Genomic DNA, 26,194 nt, shown 5'->3' with positions numbered 1-26,194 from the left:
ATTTTGGCTAGTTTAAGATGTGTGGACTTCAACTTTGCTGGCTGAGGAATTCTGGGAATTGAAGTCTGCACATCTTAAAGTTGCCAAGATTGAGAAACATGTTCTACAGAGTGTAAAATGGTGCACTTTTTCAGCATTTAATGGGTGGCCATTTTTCAATAATTTCATGGTCTGACTTGATTTCCACCTTACTTTTCAATCAGATAAATTCAGATGAATAGGGTGGAATGGAATTCTTTTTTTGTCTTTCTGCATTATTCCTAAGGAAATTGAGTGTTTGCGGATATGACATACATTAAATATAAAATTGATTTCTGTACAGTGTCCATTGTATTAATTGGGTGCCATTTTTGTGACTTTCTGTTCTTTTTCTGTCTTCTCAAATGTTCAGATTATCCCTATTTCCCCTGTGCAGAAGATAGATTGTGGAGAAAACATGCAGCTCTGAAGCTACTGGTCGCTTTTTGAAAAAATTGAATAATATTCATAGCAGCAGAATAATATTGTTCTACACACACTGCTCACCCAGAAGCTCTTCAAATCTCCTGGTCTCCCCACGAGTCCTTTACGCATAATCCCCCCCCCCCCCAAATAAAGTCGTCAGAAATGAACCAAAGTATCACTTTGATTTCTCTACAGTCCTAAAAAGACTAAATATAATTTGAAAAGAGATGAGTATTGTCCAGCTGTGGAAAAAAATCTATAGATTCCAGCATACTTAATATGGAGCTAGTATCCCATCTCAAGAAAATAATAAATGCATTTAGACTGCAGGGTTATTCTGAATGCCAAATTACTAAACAGAAATCCATACTCCTTGCCTTTCTACATCTCAGATGAAGGAACTATAGGATATTATATTACATTTCATGTAAATGGCTAGGATGGCATTTATTCTATAGAATGTGGTGTGAAAGTTCCAATTTCACTGACTGGGCCTTCAGCATCCTTTTCTTTGAAAATAAACACCAGACACAGATTTTTTCCTCTGCATAGACCTGTTCATTGGACTGGAGATTTCCATGCTCAAACATGCAGCTTACTGATTGACTTTGGAGCAGGCTCTCTGTTTCATCCCAAAGCACCTCATGGTGCTATTTATTGCAAATATAAAATTAAGACAATCTTCTATGTTTCCCATTTGAGGAAAGGTAGAACATAAATACAAAGAATGAGAAAGAGGATCATATGACCTTGAATAGGTAGAGGCCAATATTTGCTCCTACTTGCACAGGGGGGTTGGACTAGATGACCTCCAAGGTCCCTTCCAACTCTGTTATTCTATGTTCTATGTTCTGAAACATTATTACCTACGGTATAAAATAATTCATTTTTCCATTTCTTCAGCATAAACCAGTGGGATTTTAAATAACCAACTTTTACTGACTCATGTCTAGAATTTTTCCAGAAACAATCAGAAAACCCTAAAGTATTCAAACCACTTGAAAAATATATGCAAGATATGCTGCTACAACATGTCTATGCATTTTATTTAAATTGTGCGCCTTAAGGCATCATGTGAAGATGCAACCTAGGTACATTCTTTCAAAAATAACTTTGGCAATGAAATCCTCATCAGAAAGGTGAGTTATGACGGGGCTATGTTATTTCAGATTGCAGATAAAATGGTAAAGTGTGTGCTGACACACTGTCCTGCAGATAAATGAAGTCCTATTTCCCAGAAATTAAAAACGTCACAGAGAAAGCTAGGGCAGAGATTCTAGTTTTTTCCCTAAAGAATTACTTGTTTACATGGAGGAGTATTTAATCATGTCAGCTGCCAGGAATTAAATTACATTTCTTATGATTTTTTTTATGCTGCAAGGGAAAAGCATGACAGTCATCCAATCTATTAAAGAGCTAACACATACAAACAATATATGCAGAAATCAAGAAGGATGTGGGCAACATATGTTTGTTACATAATGCAATACTTAAATTTTTATCATATGTTCAATTCTATCGGATGAATTGGAATAACATAGGTGGAAATGTAACTTGTTCCACAAAGATGAGATCAGTTGATTCTAGGCATCTGAACTATTAATTAAACCAACTATGAGCTAATCATCTAGAACAGGAGTCTTCAAATTTGACAGCATTAAGACTTGTGGACTTCAATTCCCAGAATTCCTCCTCCAGTCATGTTAGTTCAGGAATTCTGGGAGTTGAAGTCCATAAGTCTTAAACTTGCCAAGTCTGAAGACCCTTGATCTAGAATCAGAGCTTCTCTGAAGAAAATTACTCTGATTGTCTGTTAACTAGGACAGTATTCCTTAAAACAGGGTACCTCATCCCTCTTACCTGCAACTCCTGACATTCGTGAAGTATTTTGTGAGCTGCTGGACTTGCTGCGATTCTGATTTTTTTTCTTAGGGTTGGCAGCTCGGACAGATCGAAAAAGGACTTCGCTTGCTTTAAAGAAGGCAACCATGAATGGTTGCTTTGACTGCGGACCATGCCTGCCTATAAGACCAGCTGCTTTCACACTGATACTACGACCTGCAAAATAAAGAGAAATAAAATCAGCTACCATTAAACGAAATCCATTTAGCGGATGGATAACATTCTAGATAAGGTGTGTGTGTATAGAATGTTTTCTGGATATTACAGTACCAGAAGTATGTAATGTCTCTGCTATAGTTCCACTTTCCACATTATGGTGACAAAGATGTTAGCTAAGCAAAAAGCTCAGGTGATCCTGTTTTTAGAAATTGGGAAAAATAAATTGAGAATCCTGTATGTCCAAAACGCCCCAAAGAGAAATAAGAAATGGAGGTAGTGTATACATTTACATTTCAAGGCATAAATAATTCCCAGCCATTACTCATTTCTTGTCAGGACTCTGAAGTTCAGGCACAGCCGAGGCTTCAGTCTTTCAAGGAATAATATATAATCGAGGGTAAAATATGACATGATTGACTCTGATTTTAATCCCGAGGGATCTGCGTATTTCTTTATTATATTTGTTTAGCTGAGACTGAATAGTCACTTTGTCGGATTAGAGACTCCCCTCCCGGGCATGTGTATGGGGCAGAGGGGGAAGGGTGGAAGTGTGGCGTATCAGAAGAAAAACTTGAAAAGGGAAAGTCCAAGCATAGATGTAGAAGTTGTATCCATCTGAAGTTGTATCCATCTGAACAACCCCCAGGCTCTTAACAAAATTTATTTTGGCATCTTGAAGAATTGTGTGTCTCCCCATATTATGCAGAACCTTCAGAAAGTGAGACGGTGCCATATGAAGCTAGGCAGCTGTACAGGGAGAAGAATTATCATGGGCCAGCCTTTAAATAGTAGTGTGTTAATAAAGAAATGCTGAACTGAGTTCTTATAGGAGAAGCAACTCACAATAGAATTATTCTGAACTATTGCTGGATCAACGAAAAAACAACTTTGGATGAAAGAGCCTATATCTTTTCAACTATGACATGGTCTCAAGCTTGGTCTTAATTGGATATGTCTAGTTTAACCAAAAGAAGAACTAGGGGTGTCATGATAGCAGTGTTCCAATATCCAAGGAACTGCCACAAAGAAGAGGGGTTCAACCTACTTTCCAAAGCACCTGGAGGCAGGATAAGAAGCAATGGATGGAACGTAATCAAGGAGAGAAGCAATTTAGAACTAAGGAGAAATTTCCAGACAGTGAGAACAATTAATCAGTGGAACAACGTGCCTCCAGAAATTGTGGTTGCTCCAACACTGGAGGGTTTTAAGAAGAGATTAGACAACCACTTGTTTGAAATGGTATAGGGTTTCCTGCTTGGGCAGGATGGACTAGAAGACCTCCAAGGTCCCTTCCAACTCTATTATTCTGTTGTTTTGTCCTGTTATTCTGTTGTTTTGTTATTCTGTTCTCACCACAGAAAGAACTTACTAATAATCTTAGGAGCAAGCCTTACTCAACTTAGCCCTACGCTTCCCTTTTTAAAGGCAGACTTACGGTGGCTCTTTGCCAGGGCTTTTTTTTTTTTAAAGAGAAACATTTATCATGGGCATCAATGAAAGAGGCAGTTTGATTTGCGGTTAAAGCAGTTTCCATTCTACTTCCACTATAACAAATGCATTAATTCAGCTCTTTCCTGGCAGTCTTTTCGTAGGGAGACAGGGAAAGATTAGAAGTCTCAGCCAAATACCATACCTTGAATTGACCCACTTCAGTATATAAACACTTTTACAGTGTGTTTATTCAGATGTAGCACTTTAAATTGGGTTAAGATGTATCTAATGACAGATAACTGGAAAAGGATTTTTTTTTTTAATGAAAATTAAACTTGGGAGCAGAGTAACTGAGCAAATGTTCAGACAATTGTTAATTTGAGGGAACAAGGGAAATTCTGCAAAGGATGGAAGATAAAGGTTGGTGCATGGGACTGCGTGCTGGATCCTGAGACACTAAATAATCACATTCATTTTTGGCTACTTCCCTCCATTTTTGTTTTCTTTTGATGCAGGTTCAGTTTTAAAAAGTCATAATAGACTTTTCCATACAGAAAACCAGTAGAAAACTACACTGTGATTACTCAGTGGCATTCTTATTAGTAAAATGATTTTGAGTTCTAGGAATCCACAACATTTTCCTGGAAGAGTTCTTAGTAAATAGAGTAAATATATGAGCAATGTTAAGTACTCTAAATTAATAAATTAATCATATATTTACTCTATTTTAAAGTATATATTGTGTGATAAGCAAAAACAAGGAATAAAAAGCTTTTAATGTAACACAAACTCTCTTTAAAATAATACTGGGTTAGCAATAAGATAACAAGGAAGATCCTACAAATAATAGTTTATATAAATCCTTGAGATATGTAGAGGTACTCTTAAACAGACATTAAACATAAAGCAATTTATATGGCTCCCTATCATGTGTTTACCTGGTCTTTTGAAAAGCCAAGGTAGACAGATATAATTATCTCCAAGGTTTTTATTTTAATTTCCAGTGTGTGTTTCTATGAATGTGAGAATAAATCCCAACAACTGTAGATACAATCTGAAGTTGAAAGATTTATGCAATCTAAAGAGAAACCAGAGTATAACTATAGATTGGGATGAGGGAGCAACTATGGCTCCTTTAGGACCTGTGGGCTTCAACTGAGCCTGGCTGGCTTGGGAATTCTGGGAGTTGAAGTCCACAGGTCATAAAAGGACCCACCCCTGCTGTAGATGAGAGGACATTCAGAATTACACAATTTAGAATTATAAATCTTACAGCAGAACTATTGAAGAATTTAATCCAGAATTATTCCAAAGATCTCAAAACTCCAAAGTTAGGTGTTCCATAATTGAAGCCTTTGCTTATTGATTAAGGGCAGTTTCCAAAGAGCTGGGCAACTAGTATCATGTGCCCAAGGGAGAGCTCTTCTTGTGTTCCAAAGGATAGATTCTTGCATAGCAAATATCTTTGAACCTAAGGTTTCTTTCAGAAGCACTTGTGATTAGGAGACTGCTATTCTGAAAGTTCAATTTCCTTCTAACCAAGAGCAAGCTCTTGGGCATAACTATTGTAGGGATTCCAGTCTCACTTTGCATAGTCTAGTCAATATGCATTTTATTGTGATTTATTAGCCCACCTTTTTAAATGTATTCCTCATGTGGAAGAGACTACTTATGGCTGAAAATCCAAGCTCCTGTTTAGTACAAGAACCCAAATTAAAGCACTCTTCACCAATAAGTCCCTGGTTTAAGACAAGAACACTGCAACCACCTGTATATATGATTGGGATTCTCCATTACAATGAATTAGAACAACAAAAATGGTTATGTCTTGCACATTTGAGATGGAATTCAGAAGAACAGGAGCTACTGATACAGTCTGTGGTTTCCCATGACTGAAACGTTCTCCAGATATTAAAATCCAGAAACATGTAGATGAGTTGGAAGGAGGAGTGGGAAGATTTTGGAGGACTTTGAGATCAATGGAATAACTCTGGATTAAATATTTTAGTAGTTTTGCTGTAAAGGGTTATCACTCCAAGTTATATAATTCTGAATTTACATTCGTCTACAGTTGTCGGATTTATTTCCACACATACAGACATGCACGTGCCTAAGTGAATAGAGTAAAATATAAAAAGCAATTTGTCCACCTAAAGTGGGTTGAGGGACAGATTGTATGGATTGGACATTGCACCTTTATATCTTCTCATATTCCAAATTTCCATATGAAATGAGGACTGAGTGAAACCATACCTCATTTCTATGCCTGCCTCAAAGTCTCACATATGAAGCCATACTGAGAATTAATTCACTTTGGATTTAAAAAAGAAAAGAAAAAGTAATCATAGCTATTGCCAAAACTGGGTTTTGTTAAAAAATGGGGCATTTTTTCCTCTTTGAAGACAGAATTACATTGCATTAATCTGACAAAGTTGTTTTGTGGTTTTAGCCATACATGTTGACAATGATATTTCAAAAGCCATGTAATGTAATCCTTTGGAAAGATTTATGAACATTTCAGAATGTTTTACTGTACACATTTCTTCAGTACAGCAAGATATAGTGTTCAAAACAAAAAAAAATGTTGCAATCATTTCACAAAATGTATTCTTGAAATACTAGAACCAACTTTTCAATATAATATATTTCCACCGTGAATGAAGTGTTATAAGGTTTCTTTTTATTCCAATTGAACTTCATTGTAATAATCGTAAAGATATGATGGCACAGGGAATAAATATGATCCCTTCATAATTATTTTATTACAGAAACAAAAAGAGGTACAATTCTTTGAAACAGATATACTTCTTTTCAAAGTTGAATTGTGAAGTATTCTATCTCAATGTGGTCTTTTATCAAACACACTATCAAATTATCATATCCCCATAATTATTTCTTATATGGACTACTGTACAGCATTTGCATTCTGTCCTCTGTCAGAATGTCTTGGGCTATGTCTTTGAATGTTTGAACTTGATTTCATATATAGGTAGTCCTTGCATTAAAAAAAGGACTTAGGACCGGAATTTCCATTGGTAAGCAATGACGTTGTGAAGTAGATGCTATGCTGCTTAACAATGGTAATTCCAGCGGTCCCCAGTTATTGTTGTTAAGTGAATCACCATAGTTTGCTAAGGAAGTACCTCACATAATTACAATTCCCAACTACCTGCTGACTTCCCTACTGACTTTGCTGGTGGGAAGCTGGCAGAGAAGGTTGCAAATTGAAATCTCATGACCATGGGACACTATGACAACTGAAAACCTGGGCTAGTCATGTGATTGTGGTGGTGTTGTGATGGCCGGAATTTAGAGGATTGGTCGTAAGTACCACTCTTTCAACGTGGTTGCAAGTTCAAACTGAGTGAGTGGTTGCTAAATGAGGACCACCTATAGAGAGTCAGAAATACATTTAACAGGGCTGGAAAATAATTTGCTATGTATAATAAATGAGAAAGGTCAGATATGGTGAATAGACTCAAAATGGAAGAACACACACACACACACACACACACACTGGTAGTTTTTTTAAAACAACAACAACAACCCATAAGATTAATTATTAGTAGGGACAATAGAGTAAGCAGAAATAGAAAGCTATAAGCCAAATAAAAGAAACAAGAAGAAAACAACTGTCAGACTTAACAATCTGCAAATGTCTTAAGGTGGTGCCTTGAACGTAAATCACTACTAAGGAGGCCAGGGGGAAACTAAAAACTCATAGTAAAAGCATTCCTCAGGAAAATTGATACAATTTTAGCTATTTTCCTCCTATTTTCATCACTTAGCCATCAATTGAAGTGATATAAAGCCTGCCCTCATGAATGTTACTTTGACAGATAGAAATTAGAAGAATGTAGATGATGATATCATAAGTCGCTTGTGAGAAATGACCATCCAGAGAATCTTAAATGCTCATGCCATTGATACAGTTCACGTACTTTGAAACTCAGAGCCAAATCTGATCCAACAAGCTAATATCTATAATTAGATGCAGTTTTTGTTTTTTGTTGTTTGTTTTAAGGTGAAGGATTAATAGGGGTTGGGCCAAGAGAAAGAGAATTCAGACTGGATCTCTAGGAAGAATTACTCCTTCTTCCAAACTTCATTTTCCCAATAAATGCCCTGCCTTTCTGAGAGGGAAGGAGAGGGAGAGAGAAAGAGAGAGAGAGAAGCGATTTTTACAAGAAAATAATGACAGTCTACCTCCTCAACCACCATCAAGCTCATAATCAGATTATAGTCTTTCCCTTGCATCCTTTTAGAAAAATGTATACATTTCTCACTGCCTAATTCCCTTTGGGCCCTGGATATACAAATTAAATCTGCTGCCTACAGCTATTAGAAGAAACAAATCCATTATTAATTATTAGAAATTAATCTAACATTTGGATGTGTTTAACCTAGAATCCAGGAGGAAATGGAAACATAGAAAATGTAGCATAAACATCAGATTTCTTTTTCTTTTTTAAAAAAAGAAATCATACATTACAGCATGGGTGCTAAAACAATGGGACTATATCAAAAGCTGCACATGGAAAAAATAATACAAGAGGCTTTTTCAGACGGTTTCTACATCTGGATATATTTTAACACTTCCATTCATCAGCTGACCTCTCACCTTCTGTATCAGTTGGAAGTGATAGTTTCTCCTGTAAAATCACAATTACCTTCAGCCTAAAATGTAAACTATAATAGAACCCAGTGGACCACTACAAAGATATATGCGGACATTTAGAAAAGAGAATTAGACAAAGCATGATCCTTTCTTACTTTAGCACAGCCCTAGGGAAACAGTAAGTTATATGTTGACAGACTCCATATGTGTTATGTTGCTCTTTAGACCTACAATTCAATATAAAATGTGTTTTTAGCAGAAAAGCGGCCATATTTCATGCAGAAATGATGCCTATGATACCAAATTCCATTTTCAAAGGAAAAAATGGATTTCAACCAGTGGTGGGATTCAATTTTTTTTACTACCGGTTCTGTGGACCTGACTTGGTGGGCATGGCAGGGGAAGGATACTGTAAAATCTCCAGTTGGAGGTGGTATTTGCCAGTACTCCAAACTATTCAAAATTTCCGCTACCAGTTCTCCAGAACTGGTCAGAACCTGCTGAATACCACACCTCTGATTTCAATATCATGTTGCCTCGTTTTTTATTTTTATCAAGAAGGAAATGCAAAACTATGATGAACAGGCATGTTTTTCATATTCTAGTTTTATTTTCTACAACTTTTCCAGCATACTGAAATTTTAAACAATCTTTTTATCCCTTTTATCTCTTTTAAAATTAAAATTCACAGACCCAATAAAAATCCAAAAGGAACATATTTTAATTCAACAAGAGGATTCAACCCAGCCTCATAATCAACTAAGTAAAACAAGGTCTAGGGTGTTGGAAGCACTAAAGCTAGGAGAAACAGTTCCTGAGTTTTGTTGCTGGCACATTGCAAGTTAATCAGAATTATACTAGTATGACAAACGAAGGTGCAGATTACATTGTATGGAGCCTGAGCACATGCTTATGAAAATCAGCATTACTTACTTCTGCATACATTAGATACATCTCAGTAGAATCTGGTTCTGTGTATCTTATGTAGCGTTAGTTTAGTCACTATAGAAAATGTGTTCAAAGGTTAACTATTATCTATTCATTTTTCTTAAACATTTACACCTACGTATCCTACAGATCTCAGGATCTGCTTTAATCCATAAATCACAGAAGATAAAACACTCATATAAAATAAAAATAAATGATCGCTAAAAAGTTTAAGGAGCAATAACTGTATTACAATAATAGATAATTTTGGGAGGACCAATGGCCAGACTATTCTGAACCCTTGAGTAAAACCAAGTATTTCCATGGTGCTAAAAACCAAGCAAATTTAACAAATTCTTTCCATCAAGCAACACAACACAAATGGTCTGCCCAGGACAATGAAATAAATGACTCTCCCCATGACTAGATTTTCTTCCTTCTACCCATAGCACTATCTAAGCCAGGGGTGTCCATCTTTGGCAACTTTAAAACTTGTGGACTTCAACACTCAGAATTCCCAAGAATGGCTGGCTGAGGAATTGTGGGAGTTGAAGTCCACTGGTCCTAACATTGTGAAGTTAGACATTGCCAATCTAAGCCCACATGCGTCAAGTCAATGATGAAATGAGGCAGCATCTTGGCAATCATGGAGGCTGGAAACTCCTAAACCTAGCACAGGAAAGGGTCCCATATGCATTGTAAATTCTCCAAAAGGATCATTCTGGAATTTTCTACATCTGACCACTTCAGCTAACCTGACTACAGAGACCAGCACTAAATATGACAGTTGCTATACCATCAGCCTCTTTTTCTAAGTCTTGGTATATCAGGTATGTACCTACCTATGTGTAAAAGTATTTTCATAACACCCACAGATTCTATTTAATGTTGTCACTGATCAAAATGTTCCCACAGAGGATCCAAAATATTTATGAGTTCTGTGCAATTTGTGTGCATATAAACAGCACAATAATTTCAAACAGATTCATGTGAAATGTTAGACATACATATAACTTACCATCTGCCATCTCTGCACAGAGCTGCAACCCTAAATTATTCTGTGGGTCAATCACCCAGTGGTTGCTGGTTACAGTGATATCAAACACAAGCCAGCCAATATGAGGAGCTTGAGCTCGTTTTGTATCTAATAGGAACAGGTCCGCATCCCTAGTATAGAAAGAAAGAGTAAATAAAAATGCATGATAATTTAGGTTATTGGGATTAATTTTGCCAGAAAAACATTGATTCTGACTGTGGCACAGCAAGGCAGACAACCTACATACACATGACATCACATGTTGGAAATGAAAGGCAGTGATCCATAAACTAATTAAATTTCAGCACTTCATATTAATTTCTCCAAGATAATTTTGTGTTGGCATTATAATCCAGGACATTTATATATATTTTTTTATTTCTATAGACTTGATATACTAAGTGATTTCATCTCCCATAGTTCAATTCTATGAACATGTAAGTGTTGCAGATGTAACAGAAATTCTAATAGTTGCATGCAAAGTATAGACAATGATGAGAAAACCCATAAAGATTAAGCTTTAGAATAGACTGATAGTATTTTGAAAGTATTTTTTCCATAATTTGTGCACAGCGGGGGAGGGGGGGGAGGTATATATTATTTTGATTTTCTGAATAATTCTATGAAAACCACACCAAAAATCCATCCATTCTAAATATTTTAAATCTCAACTTACGATCACAATTGAGTCCAAAATTTATGTTGCTAAGTGAGAAATTTGTTCAAGTGAGTTTGCCGCATTTTTACAACTTTTCTTGCCCCGTTGGTTATGTGAATTGTGCAGTTGTTAAATTAGTAACACGGTTGTTAAGTGAATCTGGTTTCTCCATTGACTTTGCTTGTCAGAAGGTCACTAAAGGGGATCACGTGGCTCCAGGACACTGCAGCCGTCATAAACACGAGTCAGTTTCAAGCACCCAAATGTAAATCAGGTGACCATGGGCATGCTGAAATGGTCATAAGTGTGAAAAATGGTCATAAGTCAATTTTTCAGTGCCCTTGTAACTTTGAACAGTAACTAAGGAAACTGTTGTAAATCTAGGATGACCTGTATTTTCCAAATTTGTTAAATATTTTAGATATGTAGTTCATAGATCTTTTTGAAAATCAAGTCCAAGATTATGATTTTACCTACTTTTTCCTAATGGAATATTTGCATTAAAAATTACTCATGGTGAGAAGCATGGATGTAGCAAATCTCATCTTAAAGTTCATTCATGGCTTCATATCCCAACTCAAACACAGGAGTCCTATATACTGCATATAGATTAAGAAAGTAAATGTAGCTCTTGGTTCTCTAAAAATAAATACAGCCAAGCCGTATAGTATACCCCTTGTTGCAGCTAAATTAAACTTGGCTTGCTTTATTCAAGGTTAAGGGCAGCAAGTATTTTTCAAAACTAGTCCTGTAAATTGTGCATGTAATTCTTGCATTTGCTCATCTATAATGATTAACTGAGCTAATCATTTACATGATGAAATTGGAAAATTGGATACCTGTGACTTTTCCTTCTGGCAACCTCACTGGACACGCTGAGTACAAGAGATGGGTTGTTCAACCTTCCAACCACTAGGAGAAAAAGACTCCAGGTAGAGGCTGAAAACAGACATGCCGGTATGAGGAACCACCTCTCTGTTCTCAGTCCAAACCAATATCCCTATTTTCTTTTTCCAGACTTGCGAGGTTGGGTGATAGAGGTTTTGATCAGGGCTGCCCTGAATTTATACATTGTGTAGATGTTTAGAAGAATAAATGTTCCATGTCAGTTGGATCATTCCCCTATGGAGGTAAGCTAAGTCACGCATTGTCTTTACAATGCTGTCTTTAATGGCATCTCCTATTTGAACAGCTGTCCAGATTAAACTTTGAAAAGGAAGAACTGAGCAGGGGCCGAAGTTATTCATCAACTGCTGAAAGAACAGGCACACAAAAAGGAACCTCAGCCCAATCTCCCTCACTCTGATAACACATATTTTATTCAAACTAAACAGAATCTTTCTAAATTTGCATCTTTGCACATGAATGGTTTTGGGGGTTTTTTTTGCACATCCATCTCTCTTTTGTATTTCTATTAATGATGTGTCCCTTTTTCATACAATGATACAACATCACCAGAGTCCTATCTAATCAGTGAAACATTGCCATAGCAATGTTTTTAACCAGACATTTTTACCAAAATGAGCAGGCTCATGAGCTAGATCTATTGCTGAGCATGCCCCTTTAAGCTCTGTGTTCCATAATGGTACCCACAAGTATTCCCCTTGGTCTCTGCTTGTTTTATGTTCCACCTGATTATCTATTGTAAAGAGAAAATAAAATAAAAGGAATGTATTGCATGGATCATCGTGTAACTGGGTTGTTGTAATATGTTTTGTGTGGGATAATCTATGGAAATGACTCCAAAACTACAACGGGACCAGAATGTAGTACCTAGACTGTTGAAAAATAACAATCATTTTGAAATTAATGCATTTTTAACAATAAGGTTCTGGGTCCATTTCAAAGAGATTATCACCCACAGAGCCCTATATAGCATTGCACTTCTAGATATCAGATACGTAGATGCCTGTGAAGACTTACTAAGGTCCTTTCCTTCCACAAGGCGCGAACCAGATGGTAGATCCTTTCTGTAATAGTCCTTAAGATGCATCACCTTTTCCTTGGCATTCTGCAAAGCAGTTCAAACTTTATTCCATCAAACTTTGATTCTAATTAATTGTGGGTGGACATTTGAAAAGGGGGGGGTACTTAATTTAATTATATTGTTTGTATATCATGTTTTGTCATAGATCATCCAGAATCTTTAGATTGGAGTGGATTACAAAAGAGTCAAATTGACAGATTAATACACCCAAAAAGCATTTCCAGAAAATTTAACCTGGAAATAAGGAGAAACTTTCTGACAGTGAGAACAATCAATCAATGGAACAGCTTGCCCTCAGACGTTATGGGAGCTTCATCACTTGAGACTTTCAAGAAGAGATTGGACTGCCATTTGTCAGAAATTGTGGAAGATCTCCTGCTTGGGCAGGGGGTTGGACTAGATGACCTACAAGGTCCCTTCCAACTCTGATTATCTGTTATAAAATAAAGATTACAGATGGTTACAGCTCAGTGCTTTGTTTGGAAGTATTTATTTATAAAATTTATTGGCTGCCCATCTTACCACAAGATAAACAAGTATGTTCACCTGCCCAGAAAAATGACACAGGTAAGCTGGATAGGTACACATTACTTCCACTTAAGGCATCCTGCAGATTTAGAGAAAATAAGAACCTCACTTGTTTACCTATGATAACTGGATGTTGTGATTTGTTATGTCCCTCAAAGTAAACATTGTCTGTTTGGTGTTTTCTCAAAATTCTAAATGAGCTTATTTAGAAAAGATTGGGGAACGGGATGATTTAAGGACATGTGCAATGAATTATGCTACCAGAGTCTGGGCTCTGTGTCTGGCCTACACCATTACGGATGGCTGAGAACTATATTTTCTTCCTATGGAGATTCTCAGTCATCCAGGACATAGTTGTCCCAAAGGTGCTTTGAACCCAACTCAATAAACTCTATTTCCTAGTCATGTCACCAGTTATACACCCTCATTTTCTCAGTAAACTGGGCTATTAAAAATCTAGCAGCTGCATTTAATGTTATTAATTTTGGCTAGTTTTGGTTGGATGGTGAAGATGTGTGTATGTGTGTGTGTGTGTATTTGTAGATTTTCACGGGTACAGGTATGCAGGTCTTGGCATGTTTGGTTCTTTTCCCGTGTAAGATTGAGAGTATCTTGGCGACGTTTCAGTGAGGTCCCACTCGCCATCTTCAGGCTGGTGCTTTCGACTTATGCTTGTGCGAGCAAAGCATGATCAGAGCTGCCATCTCTCTATAAATACTGGTGGGAAGGTTGGCTGTGTTGTCATTTTTTGATTGGTTAATGGAGTTGATGTTTGCAGATTGGCTGGCTTTTTCGTAAGAACATGTGTGGCTGAGGTATTGGCTGTGTGTCTATCAGCCTCCTGTGTTGTAACGACCTGAGTAATGGGCTGTGTGATGACCTTCTGAGTTCTATTGTTGTGACATCCTGGGTCTTGTGCTGTAATCTCCTGGGTCGCTGGCTGTGTTGCAACATCCTGAGGTTTTGTGGTATAACCTCCTGAGTTCTGTGATGTGATATCCTGAGCAGGTGGCTGTGATGTGATGTTCCAGGTTTTGGTTTGGCTCTGAGTTTGAGGCCTGGATATGTGTTCATGGCATGTGTCCGTTTGCTTGGTTTGGGGGTCGGAGTGGGTGGCAGCTGGTGATGCAGCCATGGTCTGGTTTCTGGACGGTAGTTGTCTTTCATCTATGGGATGGCTTTGGGGTTGAGTCTGATAAAGGAGAATGGTGGTGGTGTCATGTGTTGTTTTGGCTCCAGTGTTGGTTTTCGTGGCTGGGACTTCATCGAAACGTTGCCTAGATACTTGAATCTTACGCGGGAGAAAACCCGAACAACCAAAGATCTATCTATATATATATATATAGATATATATACAATGACGTGGGAAAATACCCGAACAAAGCTGAATGCTATAGCATTCAGCTTTGTTCGGGTATTTTCCCACGTCATTGTAGTTGTGCTTTTAAAGTTGTAGCAATGTTTTGGCAACTTAATCTAGTGTTCTTGGCAGCCTTGCACAACCTTGGCAAGACTCGTTCTTATCAGAGACAATTAGTTTTCATAGCCTTTTAACTGTGAATGAACGGAATTCGCAGAGAAGTATTAAAAGGTTTTGCTTTTACCTCTGTTTGGTGTTCGTTTCCTTGGAACAAGGTTTGGGTCAGAACATAACTTCAATGATTCGCCTAACAACCATGGCAAAAAAAAAAAGTAAAATAGGACATGACTCACTTAACAACAATTTTGTGCTTGATTGTGGTTGTAAGCTAATGACTACCTGTAATGTTATCTGTGGATTTGACTCAGATCCCGTTTATAGTGGAAGATCAGCAATGATGCTTGTAAGGGGAACTTAACAGCTTTCCTGTGGGTGATGCTTACTATCTGTTTACTATTTTTCTAGCAATTTCCCCTCGACCGATTTACAGTAGATGTTTCTGTGAGAGAAAGTGGGTAAGGGAGGAGCAAGTTTCTAGCACAGGTTCCCTGCACCCTGCCTCTCAACCAAAAGCATTAAGAGCATACGCCTCTTAATGGGAAAAAAAAAACCCCCAAAGCATGCAGAAACTGTCTGAAGTGGAGAAAACCCAACAAAGTGGTGGGGAAAAAGAACATCTCATTAGAAGCTATCCAGTTCTACATCACAAACACCTGGAACCAGCAAAAAACAAAGACAGTATACCAACAAGATTGAGTGGGAAAAAATAAATAAAAGTGAATAATAGCTGAGGGTCAGATTCACAAGAGGCCAGAATATAAGATGATGTAGCAACCCACAAACCACACAAAAATCTCTAAAAGGTCCTTCAAATTCTAAGTAAAGTATCTACATCTACAGTAGATCTACTCTGGCAATAAAAAAAGTATTTTTGTTGATAGGAAGTGCTTAGCCAGCATAAGTTCTTTAAATAGCTACTGTGGTTATTATCTATTCTAATTGTAAGTAAATAAAATGCCTACAAGTTGCTGTACTAAATTCTACCCCATTCAGAAGCTATTTTGTCCTTGAAAAATGATGATATTCTCAGCCACCAGTCTAAAACTTGCCATTTGATTTCATACTGGGTTTTTTTTCTTGCTCTTCCATGTGAAGGAAGGGAAAAAGCTCTCATACAACAAGGACTATATATTGCCAAAAGGCAAATGAAAGTCCTTGCATATGTGAAGAGGGGATTCCTAACACACAAATAGGCAAGGCCATATACAATTTACAGGAAAACATCACCAATAGCTAAATGAATAGGATGTATTTCTTTTCACTTTAGAGATCTTAAAGGAAAATTCACAGGTTAAAACCATTTTTTCCTTCACCTTAAAGCATCTTTGATATACAAGGTAAACATTTTTATGGCATGAACTCTTGATGGAGAATCAGAGTTGTGAGTTTCAGACTGAATCAATGTTCTTACTGAACAATGTTCTCATCAATTAGAGACATAATGGCCATTCTTATCTCTATGAGATTGAGCGCTGAATTAGTGTTCTCTTTCTATAGTTCATTTCGTTTCAGTCTGCTCTTAACTTTTTTTCTACCTAGATGGTTGTAGGATCAACATCAGCAGCTTTCTGAAAACACGTATATATTGCTTCCATGCACCTACATTATAATCTTCTCCAAAAATCTTCATCTGTTGCCTCCCAGACATTACATTCTGCAATGTTAAACTCTTTCATTTTTCCTAATAGAAATATGTCAAGAGGAGCATGCACAAAATCCAACATACTAAATTAAAAAATGAAGGATACAAGTATGGAAGACAAAACACAGTTTGCAGGCAAAGGAATACTATAAAAAAATATCCAAGGAATATAGTGGCATCTGTTTTATCTTTTTAATTGTTTTCCGGACCGTTCATACGGGTTGGGGAGTGGGGATCTGCAAAAGGATTGTAGCCTTTTAAATTATAATACAAATATTTTGTGGTTTCAGAATTTAGAAACATGCTCCTGTCTTTGACAGTTTCCATTGATATGGTAAGCAAGTGCTGAATATCTTTTAGTCAGAGCACACAGTATGACATTGACATCTGATGTCCTTGGACAAGGACCAGAATTCTGAGTGCCTGGGAAATAGCAATAGCAATAGGTAGGATTCAGCCAGTTCGCACCACTTCAGGAGAACAGTTGTTAACTTTCTGAGCAGTTTGGTGAACTGGTTGTTGGAAGAAATCATTAAGGCAGAGAACCAGTTGTTAAATTATTTGAATCCCACCACTGCACTTACACTTTATACCGCTTCTTAGTGCTTTACTAAGCAGTTTACAGAATCAGCATATTTCCCCCAATAGTCTGGGTCCTCATTTTATCATCCTCAGAAGAATGGGAGGCTGCATCAGTCTTGAGCTGGTGAAAATCGAACTGCTGAACTACTGCCAGAGTAGCCTGCAGTACTGCATTCTAATCACTGTGCCACCAAGGCTCTTGTTGAATGAATAGTCAAGGCCCAATGTGGGATTTTTTTCCTGCTTCCTGTCCACCCTTCTTTGGCAGTACCAGTTGTCCTCCAAGGGTTACGAAGAACATAGCAGTAACATGGCAACATCCAAGTCAGTGCAACAAAATGCGTGGCACATTCCAACAGGGCTTGCCAATGAAATACTCTACAGCAATTATGGTAAACCTTGCAGAGACTTAATGCATGTATGTTCTTTTACCTTAAAAAAACACAATGTCACAAAATCACAGTACTGAAGATCCAAACAAAATCCAAAATTTACATTTGGCACTATAATCTGCAAGAATACCAGCAACAGCTGTATAAAACAACTCAGCTGGCTACCAAGTTATTTCTTGATCAGTCAGCTCAAGCAAAACTTTTCAAACCACCTTCAACTGTTTTTTTTTTTTAACATGCAAGCCACTTTTGTTGGATTTTCACTTATGTTTAATTCCTTAACAGAAAGAAAATGACCCCTTGTTCCTAAATCTGAAGAATTAATTTAAAGTATAACTGGAAGAAAAAGTGACCTGTTTGGATATTCCTTGATGATCTGATAAATGCTAATCTTAATTGTTTCATTCTCAAATCGACTGTAACTTCGATCCTTGTAAATCCGAAATTCTGCTGCTGTCACTGCTTCTCCGCGAGGGATCTGAGTCAAATCAAATCGGAATTCTTTGTAGTGACGTCGTTGGTGAGAAAAATCCTTGTCTCTTTCCACTATGAAAATAAAATGAAACGAAAAGGTTAAAAATCCATGTTAATGCAGCACTCCTTACAGGTTTTAATTTAAGCTATAGGAGACATTTAAGAATCCAAAAGTCACAAGGTCAAAGGGGCTAGAGCCTGCAACAACTTGGAAAGGAAATCATTCAGCAGAAAGAACAAAAAATAGACTATATATTTAAAAGTAATAAAGTTGTGGGCAAAAGAAAATCTCCACATGTTAGAAAAGAATTATGAAATTGGGTTCGCTCATCTTTCTATATGAACAAGAATTACTAGCAGATGATCTTGGCATGGATGTTTGGACAGCATTTGAGGAAACGAAGCTGGCCAGGCCTTGGCTGAAGTCGTAATATATTACATGGATGCTTGTTCCATTCTCATGCGGTGGTATTTGTATTCCCAGCTATATTTGCTCTGCAAATGAAACCATATTGAAAACCTTGTTTGCATAGCTACTTCTATCTACAGCAGGATGCTCATTAGACGAAAATATTAGTCACAAACTCTCTGAATTGTTTTGAAGAAGTCATTCTTGCTGCATCTGTTGTTCATCATAATGGCAGGACTGATGACTCATTTGCAGGAGGAGTGGTTAACCTGAGGTGCCTAAGCCATCTGGGGCCTCTAAGCCTCTTTTCTGCAGCTCCCAGTACTGACCACTGACCACAATGGCTGGAAATTAGAAGCTTGGTTTCAGATCATTGTGAGGTGCAAACTACATAAAAATGGTCATTTACACCCCCCAAAAGGCTTAATTTAGTTTTAAAATAAAAATAAAAACCCATTCTAACCAATCTGTTCTGAATCCTGGCTCTATCTTTTCTCTCACCAAGAATTAAATCCTTGTTGCTAACACCCTGGGTATTAATGGATCTGGGATTGTGAATGCAACGCCTAATTAATCCATACACATAACACTTCACAAATGTCACTGCTTCCTATTAAGAGAAAGATACAAGGTCTTAGTGTGGCTTACTTAAATCTGTACATCCCCTGCAGAAGCAAGAAAGTAAACCAATCACTTCTAGGTGGTGGAGGTTACTGTAAACTGACAGAGAACAAAGCACACATGTTTACAGATTCAAACCAATGAAATGATGGTGTATTTTCACTAAATACTTGGGTTATCTGACAAGCAGAGGTCAGAGGTTCCAAGAGTTTTGTCTTGAAATTACTAAGTGCTCTTCAGCTGGCTGATAATTGAAAGCAGAGGCTAGAAATATCAAAGAAAGTAGGTGATAGATAAGTCACAGATAAATGGGCTCTAGTTCTTATGTCTTCAAAAAGCAGAGGCTCCAGGAATTCCCTGTTGTGTTACTGGGAACAGACCAAGGCATCAGTCATGGTACCTATTCCTATCTATATCTTCTATCATTATCCAAGCCCAGCTCTTCCCTGATCTCTTGGTTCTTCAGGCATCCTCCAAGGACGCAGAAGAAAACCTGAACTTTCATAGGGGATTAGAAATAGGAACTCATCAGAATGAAAAAGGTATATGTCTATTTCATTTAGTATGGATAGTTCAAAAAAATATGAGCTCTGAGTATTATCCGTAACACTACAGTTTGAATCCCAATCTAGAACAGAAATTATTTTCTTATTAATCCTCTGATCCTGAATGCCACAATCTCCTTCATACTGACTGCAGCTAACTTGCAATGTAAATCAGTCTCAGCACATAGAAATCTATTTCCTAACTTTCCCCAAGAGCCACTTTTTACTTATGTTAATTAGAATTATACTGAATTAACAGGATTAGGAGAAGTAATAAAAACCTGTCTCCATATACCTGCTTTGAATCCAACAATCTCTGAAGGGAACATAGACGAGGAAGCTGTGCTTAAATTGTAATTTTAGGATATGGAGTTTGTTGTTTAATTACATTTTTATGTTCCAAGTAAACACCTTGAATTATTTAGAAAAAAAATAAAAGTGGGATAAAAATACCTAAAAATAAGTGCATGATCCATTAAAAGTAATGCCAAAAGGTTTTTAAAGAGATTGGGAATTTTGTTTAGTACAATATAAACCAAGAGTCTCTACCCCCAAATAGCCATGAACGCTGATATCAAAGTTTGCAGTGAGAAAACAGAATAACCCAGCATGCCTTCAAATATAGATAAAGGTAAAGGTTCCCCTCGCACATATGCGCTAGTCATTTCTGGCTCTAGGGGGTGGTGCTCATCTCCGTTAAAAGCCGAAGAGCCAGCACTGTCCAAAGACGTCTCCGTGGTCATGTGGCCAGCATGACTAAATGTCGAAGGGGCATGGAATGCTGTTACCTTCCCACCAAAGTGGTCCCTATTTTTCTATTTGGATTTTTACATGCTTTCAAATTGCTAGGTTGGCAGAAGCTGGGACAAGTAACGGGAGCTCACTCTGTTACGTGGTGCTAGGGATTTGAACTGCTGAACTGCCGACCTTTCTGATCGACAAGCTTAGCATCTTAACCACTGAGCCACCACATCCCTCAAATATAAATTTATTTTGAAAACAATCACAGGCAACACTCCATTCCCAACCTCAAACTGGCCCCATATCTCCAGAGAGCTCCACTCATCGACTGTATTTGATGCTGATAACAATACTACACACTTGCTCTATCTGTTGGCTGAGAGATCTCAGCCGCTCTAGCCTCATCCATTGAGGCAGTCTCCTTTCTTCCATTCACTAAAGCAGGCAGACCACAGCAGTGGTTCCAGTCACAATGCCTCCCTGATGCACAGTCATCCTCTGTCCTATTTTGCTTTAGTTCCAAAACATACCTTTCTCCTAGTCTAATGGAGGACCTAAAGTGTCCACCTGAGATTGGCAAGCTATCCTCTCACCCCATCGGCTATAATTCCTCTGTAAGAAGGCATGTGAAGGTTGCACATGCCTTCAGCACTCTGACCTGCATCACTGCAGGTGTTTGGACCATGACTATGAGATTGCGGGTTTAAGGCCTCAGATGTAAATTCTTTAAAACTCTTGAGGTCAGTTTGACATAGCTTTATTGTTTGGTAGAGTTGCAACTATCTAAGTCCACATATGGATCAACCGGACAAGGTTGTAGTCCTCTATACTCTTGTAGCATGCCAGCAAGTGATTCTTTACTCCACACATTCCTAAATGCTGGAAAAAAATTATGTCCTGGGAGGGCAGTTGAACATTGACCAAAAACTTTTATTAGTTGAACAGACAAGTGCCAGAACAGACAGGGCAAGATCATAATTACATCAGTGGAGGAATTGAAGCAGAATTTTGGACCTAGTCTGTCTTCTTCTCTTGCTCCTTTGGTGTTTTAATACTACCTGCAGCTGGACACAACCATTTCAGTGTGTTTACTCACAAAATATCACCAGGAAATTACACTGCTCATGCCTGGCCGCATGCCACAGTTGTGCAATATTGGGAGACTCTAGTGGCTACGGCGATGGAAAAATAAGAAACAGAGTAAATGAAAATGCTTCCTATGTCTCCATCCCTAATTAAGCTTTTGCTTGGAACACTCTTCAAAATAAACATACTTTATGTAGAACTCGGCTGAATCCTTATTTTAAAATGATTATTAGTCGGTTGCTAAAATGAAACTAAGATGGCCTATTAGTAAAATCAACCACCATAAGCTGTTTTACACTAAGAGGTTTAAAACCTTCCATAATATTTTTAAATGGATATTAAAAGTTTTAGTTGTTTGCTTTCCAAGATTATTACTGCTGAAAAGTAAATGTATTTTGTTACATGCATGCCTTTGAGAAATTAGGCTACTAAAGCATTTACATTTTTTTTCATCTTAGTCAGAATTTATACTTCTCTGAAGAGCTTAAGTTCCTACTGTTTTAAAATATCCCAAAACAGGTTAGTAAATAGCTATTAAGCAAAATGACCCTTTGACCTCTCAGTTCATGAAGCTTATATTGTATGCTTGTTCAGCTACTTAAAACCCAATCAACTGTGAGTATGTCCTTCGCTTCCTCTCTCAAATAATCTGACAGAGATTTATCTACAGCCTGAGCATCACAAAGTCTTTTTTTTACAAACTATCTTATTCTTAGCATTTTCTGATAATAGCTTGTGCTGCTGTTGCCTTTATTTTAATTTTCTGTTATATAGCCTTTTATTTACTAATTAAATTTATATGCCACCCATCTTACTATCAAGCAATTCTGGGTAGATTGCTATCTTTCTTTATTCATTTAAAAACAAAAGCTTAAAGATGCTAACCCTTAACAAAAAAAACATTAGGGGAAAAGTTCACAGGCCACCATAATCAAACAAGAGGCTCTCCTGATCATTCTTTCATGAAAATGTGTTATGTGTGTGTATAAAATAAGAAAACCATTTCACCCCACGAAGTAATTCTGACAACCATATTTGTAAGCATGTACTATTCATTTTATTTATAATCCTTTATATTTTCCAAATCCTACTAGTGTTGTGGCTGTCAAAACAAGCATTTCTTTGTAGCAACCCATTCAGCAGGTTCTGACCAGTTCTGGAGAACCGGTACAGAAATTTTGAATAGTTTGAATAACTAGCAAATACCACCTCTGACTGCCCCCCCCCCCCATCTATTCTCTGCCTCCCGAGTCCCAGCTGATTGGCTGGGTCTTCTTTTGTTGCCCTACACAGGAGAATGGAGCTGGAAAGCAGGTTAGTGGGGTGGGGAGGACTGGGAGTTCTAGCCTCACCTTAGGTATGAAAGCCAGCTGGGTAACCTTTGGCTAGTCCCTCTTAGTCAGCCCAACCCACCTCACAGGATTGTTGTAATGAGGAAAATAAGAAGAGGAAGGAGTATTAGGTATGTTCACTGACTTGAATTACTTATGAAATAATAAAGGTAGGATAAAAATCCAAATAAACTCCTCCAATTCCTGGTTTGTCTCCCTAGTGTCACTGTAGTTCTGTGTTCACAAAGCAAGTGTCAGCAACTTTTTCCAGAGGCCATTCCATCACTGCCACTATTTTATCTACCTTCTCCATCTCATAGCTTGTTTTTTTGCCTCCTGTTGTTTGTTGTGAGTGCACCATCACTGGAGGTTTTCAAAAATAGATTGTGATTGTGCAGGATGGTACAAGATATCCTTCCTTGAGCAGGGGATTGGGCTAGAAGTTCCTTCCGGCCCTATGATTCTATGTTCTTGCTAGTGCTAGGCAGAGAACCTGTCACTAGTATGGTTACCTAAAGAGACAATAACATTCTCTCTCTCTCTCTCTCTCTCTTTTTCTCTCTCTTTTGCATGGCTGTGTGAATATATTCCTTGTAACAACAATGAATCCAATGAGTTCAGGTGGTAGACCTCATCCAGCCCACAGGTGGTAGGTTGCTGGCCCTGATCCTAAAGGGAAGTTACAGTAGCACATACAAGTAGTCACTCAACATCACTGGGCCACTCATGACTAGAAAGGCTTTAACTTTATGGTCTTGACCAGTTTAAGAGACCAATTTAACAATGCATTATCTTACATAGCTCTGTAAAAATTTGACTCTGTGCAATGCTTCACCAAGTGAAACTTCTAGGGAGTCTACCCTTCCGGCTCTCTTTCTCTCCCCCCCCTCTCTCTCCCTCCCTAGATGAGTTTGATGGGAAATCTGGAGGTTATAATGCTTCAAAACACCAAGAAGCGTCACATGGGGAAAGGATATTGTATACAGATCCAGGTTTTATATGACCTTACTTTATTACTGAAATTTGAAATAATTTTGCTAGTTGGCTCATATTTAGAGTCTTGTAGCCAGACCTTTCCAGAACTCAGAGTTCAACTCTCTGGCTATGGAGCCTGAGTTAATTTAGCATTGGATGTCGAATTAAATAGAAGGTCTTTGATTTCCTGCTAGTTTCTTAGGTCCTAAATGCACACAGATGTATGGGACGTGTAGCCCACAAGACCTATTTTCCACCTTCAAAATGGAAAGTCCTCTAAAGAATTGAGCTAACACTACCTTTTCAGTCATGGAAACTTTGGAAAATTAATACCATACAGGTATAGAATATAGAATACAGTAAGAGGTCTGTTTCAAACTGGAAAGACAAATTTTCCACATTTTCTTCATATCCTGTTAGAAAGGCAGTCCTTTTCTCTAGGTTCTGATTAGTGGGAGTGTAAGGTGAGTCCATAATTGTCCATAGGTTCAACTAAATTGTTCCGCCTAGTTAAGAGCGAAAAACAAGAGGGAAATCAAGGTATATTACATTGCTTGGGGCACAGCTGTACTAGACTTAAGTTGTGTTGACAGGAAAAGGGGTGCAATGAAAAGAAACCATTTTAAAAAGCTGCAGAGGGACATGATTCAAAAAGGTTGGAGATTAGTAAATTGCTCCCGATGCTCCCTGAAAAATTTGCCTGGAAAAACGGCTAGATACAATGAAAGCTCTGAAATATTCGCTGTTGTTAACAATGTGAAATTCTTTTTGTAAATACCAGTTCTAATTATACTCCTAATTCTGCCTTTTGAACTTCTGAGAGCTAAAATCTGCTTTGACTTACACATTTCCTCACTGGAACTTTTGACATCCATTCAAAACAGTGTGCAAGTTTTGACTCAGGTGTGAATGGAATTGGAATTAGTCTTTAAAATCATCATAATTTCTGTTTCCTGCCTATAGCCCATTTCTTCCAGTTTGCAACAGAAAGCCAGGAAATATATAATCAACCCTATCAGCTTTGCTGAAATCAGCTACTGATGGACTTCTGTCATCTTTAAATGATTTTTAATTTGATTGAACTAATTGTTAGAAAAAAATACTCTTCAACACGATGACTGCTCTTTGTTTTCCTCTTCCCCCCTTATGTGTTATTCCTTTGCTGCTGCTCGTTTGGGACACGGGTTTCATGTTTTATTAATAAGCTTTTTATTGTAAAGAATGAGACAGAAATATTTAAGATGAATCATATCTACATAAAATAAACAGCCAACAGACTACAGTACTGTACATCTCTCCCCTGCTCTCTCTCTCATTAATTTTTTCTTCATCTTCCCTATAAGATGACTTAGGGCAGCTTGTTCTATGCTACAACTTGTAAAAAAAAGCCAAAAAAATCATTATTGCCAACGAATTAGTCACAGAATGGAAGTGATTATTTGAATGGGGCATTTATAATTCCTATTGGGATGCAATTCATATAATTCCTCATCCTTGGGCATATTATGTAGGATCAATTGGGAACTGAGTTTAATAGACTGGAGTCTACTGAACTCTAGTCTCCTTTAGATCGTTAACAACAATCACTTTCTACAGAGAGTTCCAAATATGGAGGGGAACAAGAGATGAATTTTGTGAGAGTCGCAAAAGCCATTTATTTGTATTTTCACCATCTGGCACATTTTATTTATTTATTCATCAGATCTATATCTACTGCAATCAGCAAATTCTCAGCAGTTCGTAATAGTCATTCAGCAACCAACCATACAATAGAATAATCTATAGTTCTATTGCATTGATACATTTTAATTAAATGCTATGCTCCACTTTGGGAGGTTTTGAAAGCCAAAACTTACATAGAATTGGTGCCCAAAGTGAGAACCACAATCTCCCTCCCCCTTGTAAAAGTGGGGAACCAGTTGTAGTTTCTCGTGGGGAAAATAAGTTGGATGGTTGGGGTATATAAGATGTAATAGAGAAAAAGAATGCATTCTAGTATACGTGATAGGAGTGGGTTTTGGTTGATATCTGCTATGCAGGACTTACGTTGAAGAAGTGTCTCCTCAGGGGTGGGATTCTACCAGTTCAGACCAGTTCTATAGAACCGGTTGTTACAATTCTGTGCAGTTTGGGGAACTGGCAAATCGCACCACTGGCTGGCTCCTCCCCTCCCCACAAGCCCCACCCAGGAGGCTTTCCTGAGGCCCAGTCAGGGGTGTTATTCAG

The 26,194-nt window shown here is 37.7% G+C and overlaps 1 protein-coding gene across 1 annotated transcript in view; it reads right to left on the bottom strand.

The window, feature by feature from the left end:
• Positions 1 to 26,194, bottom strand: part of BMP5 (bone morphogenetic protein 5) — a 45,648-nt gene that overhangs the window by 5,419 nt on the left and 14,035 nt on the right. Inside the window, exons 2-4 of the mRNA XM_087916067.1 lie at positions 18,140 to 18,332; positions 10,500 to 10,648; positions 2,305 to 2,502 (exon numbers count right to left, since the gene is read on the bottom strand). Of these exons, the coding sequence (XP_087772193.1) occupies positions 2,305 to 2,502; positions 10,500 to 10,648; positions 18,140 to 18,332 (540 nt within the window). The remainder of the gene's footprint in view (positions 1 to 2,304; positions 2,503 to 10,499; positions 10,649 to 18,139; positions 18,333 to 26,194) is intronic.

Source organism: Pseudonaja textilis, chromosome 1 (genome assembly GCF_049901715.1).
Source record: "Pseudonaja textilis isolate UNSWEBS1 chromosome 1, rPseTex1.2, whole genome shotgun sequence".
Classification (NCBI taxonomy): Eukaryota; Metazoa; Chordata; class Lepidosauria; order Squamata; family Elapidae; genus Pseudonaja; species Pseudonaja textilis.
This window is presented reverse-complemented; position numbering and strand designations above follow the sequence as displayed.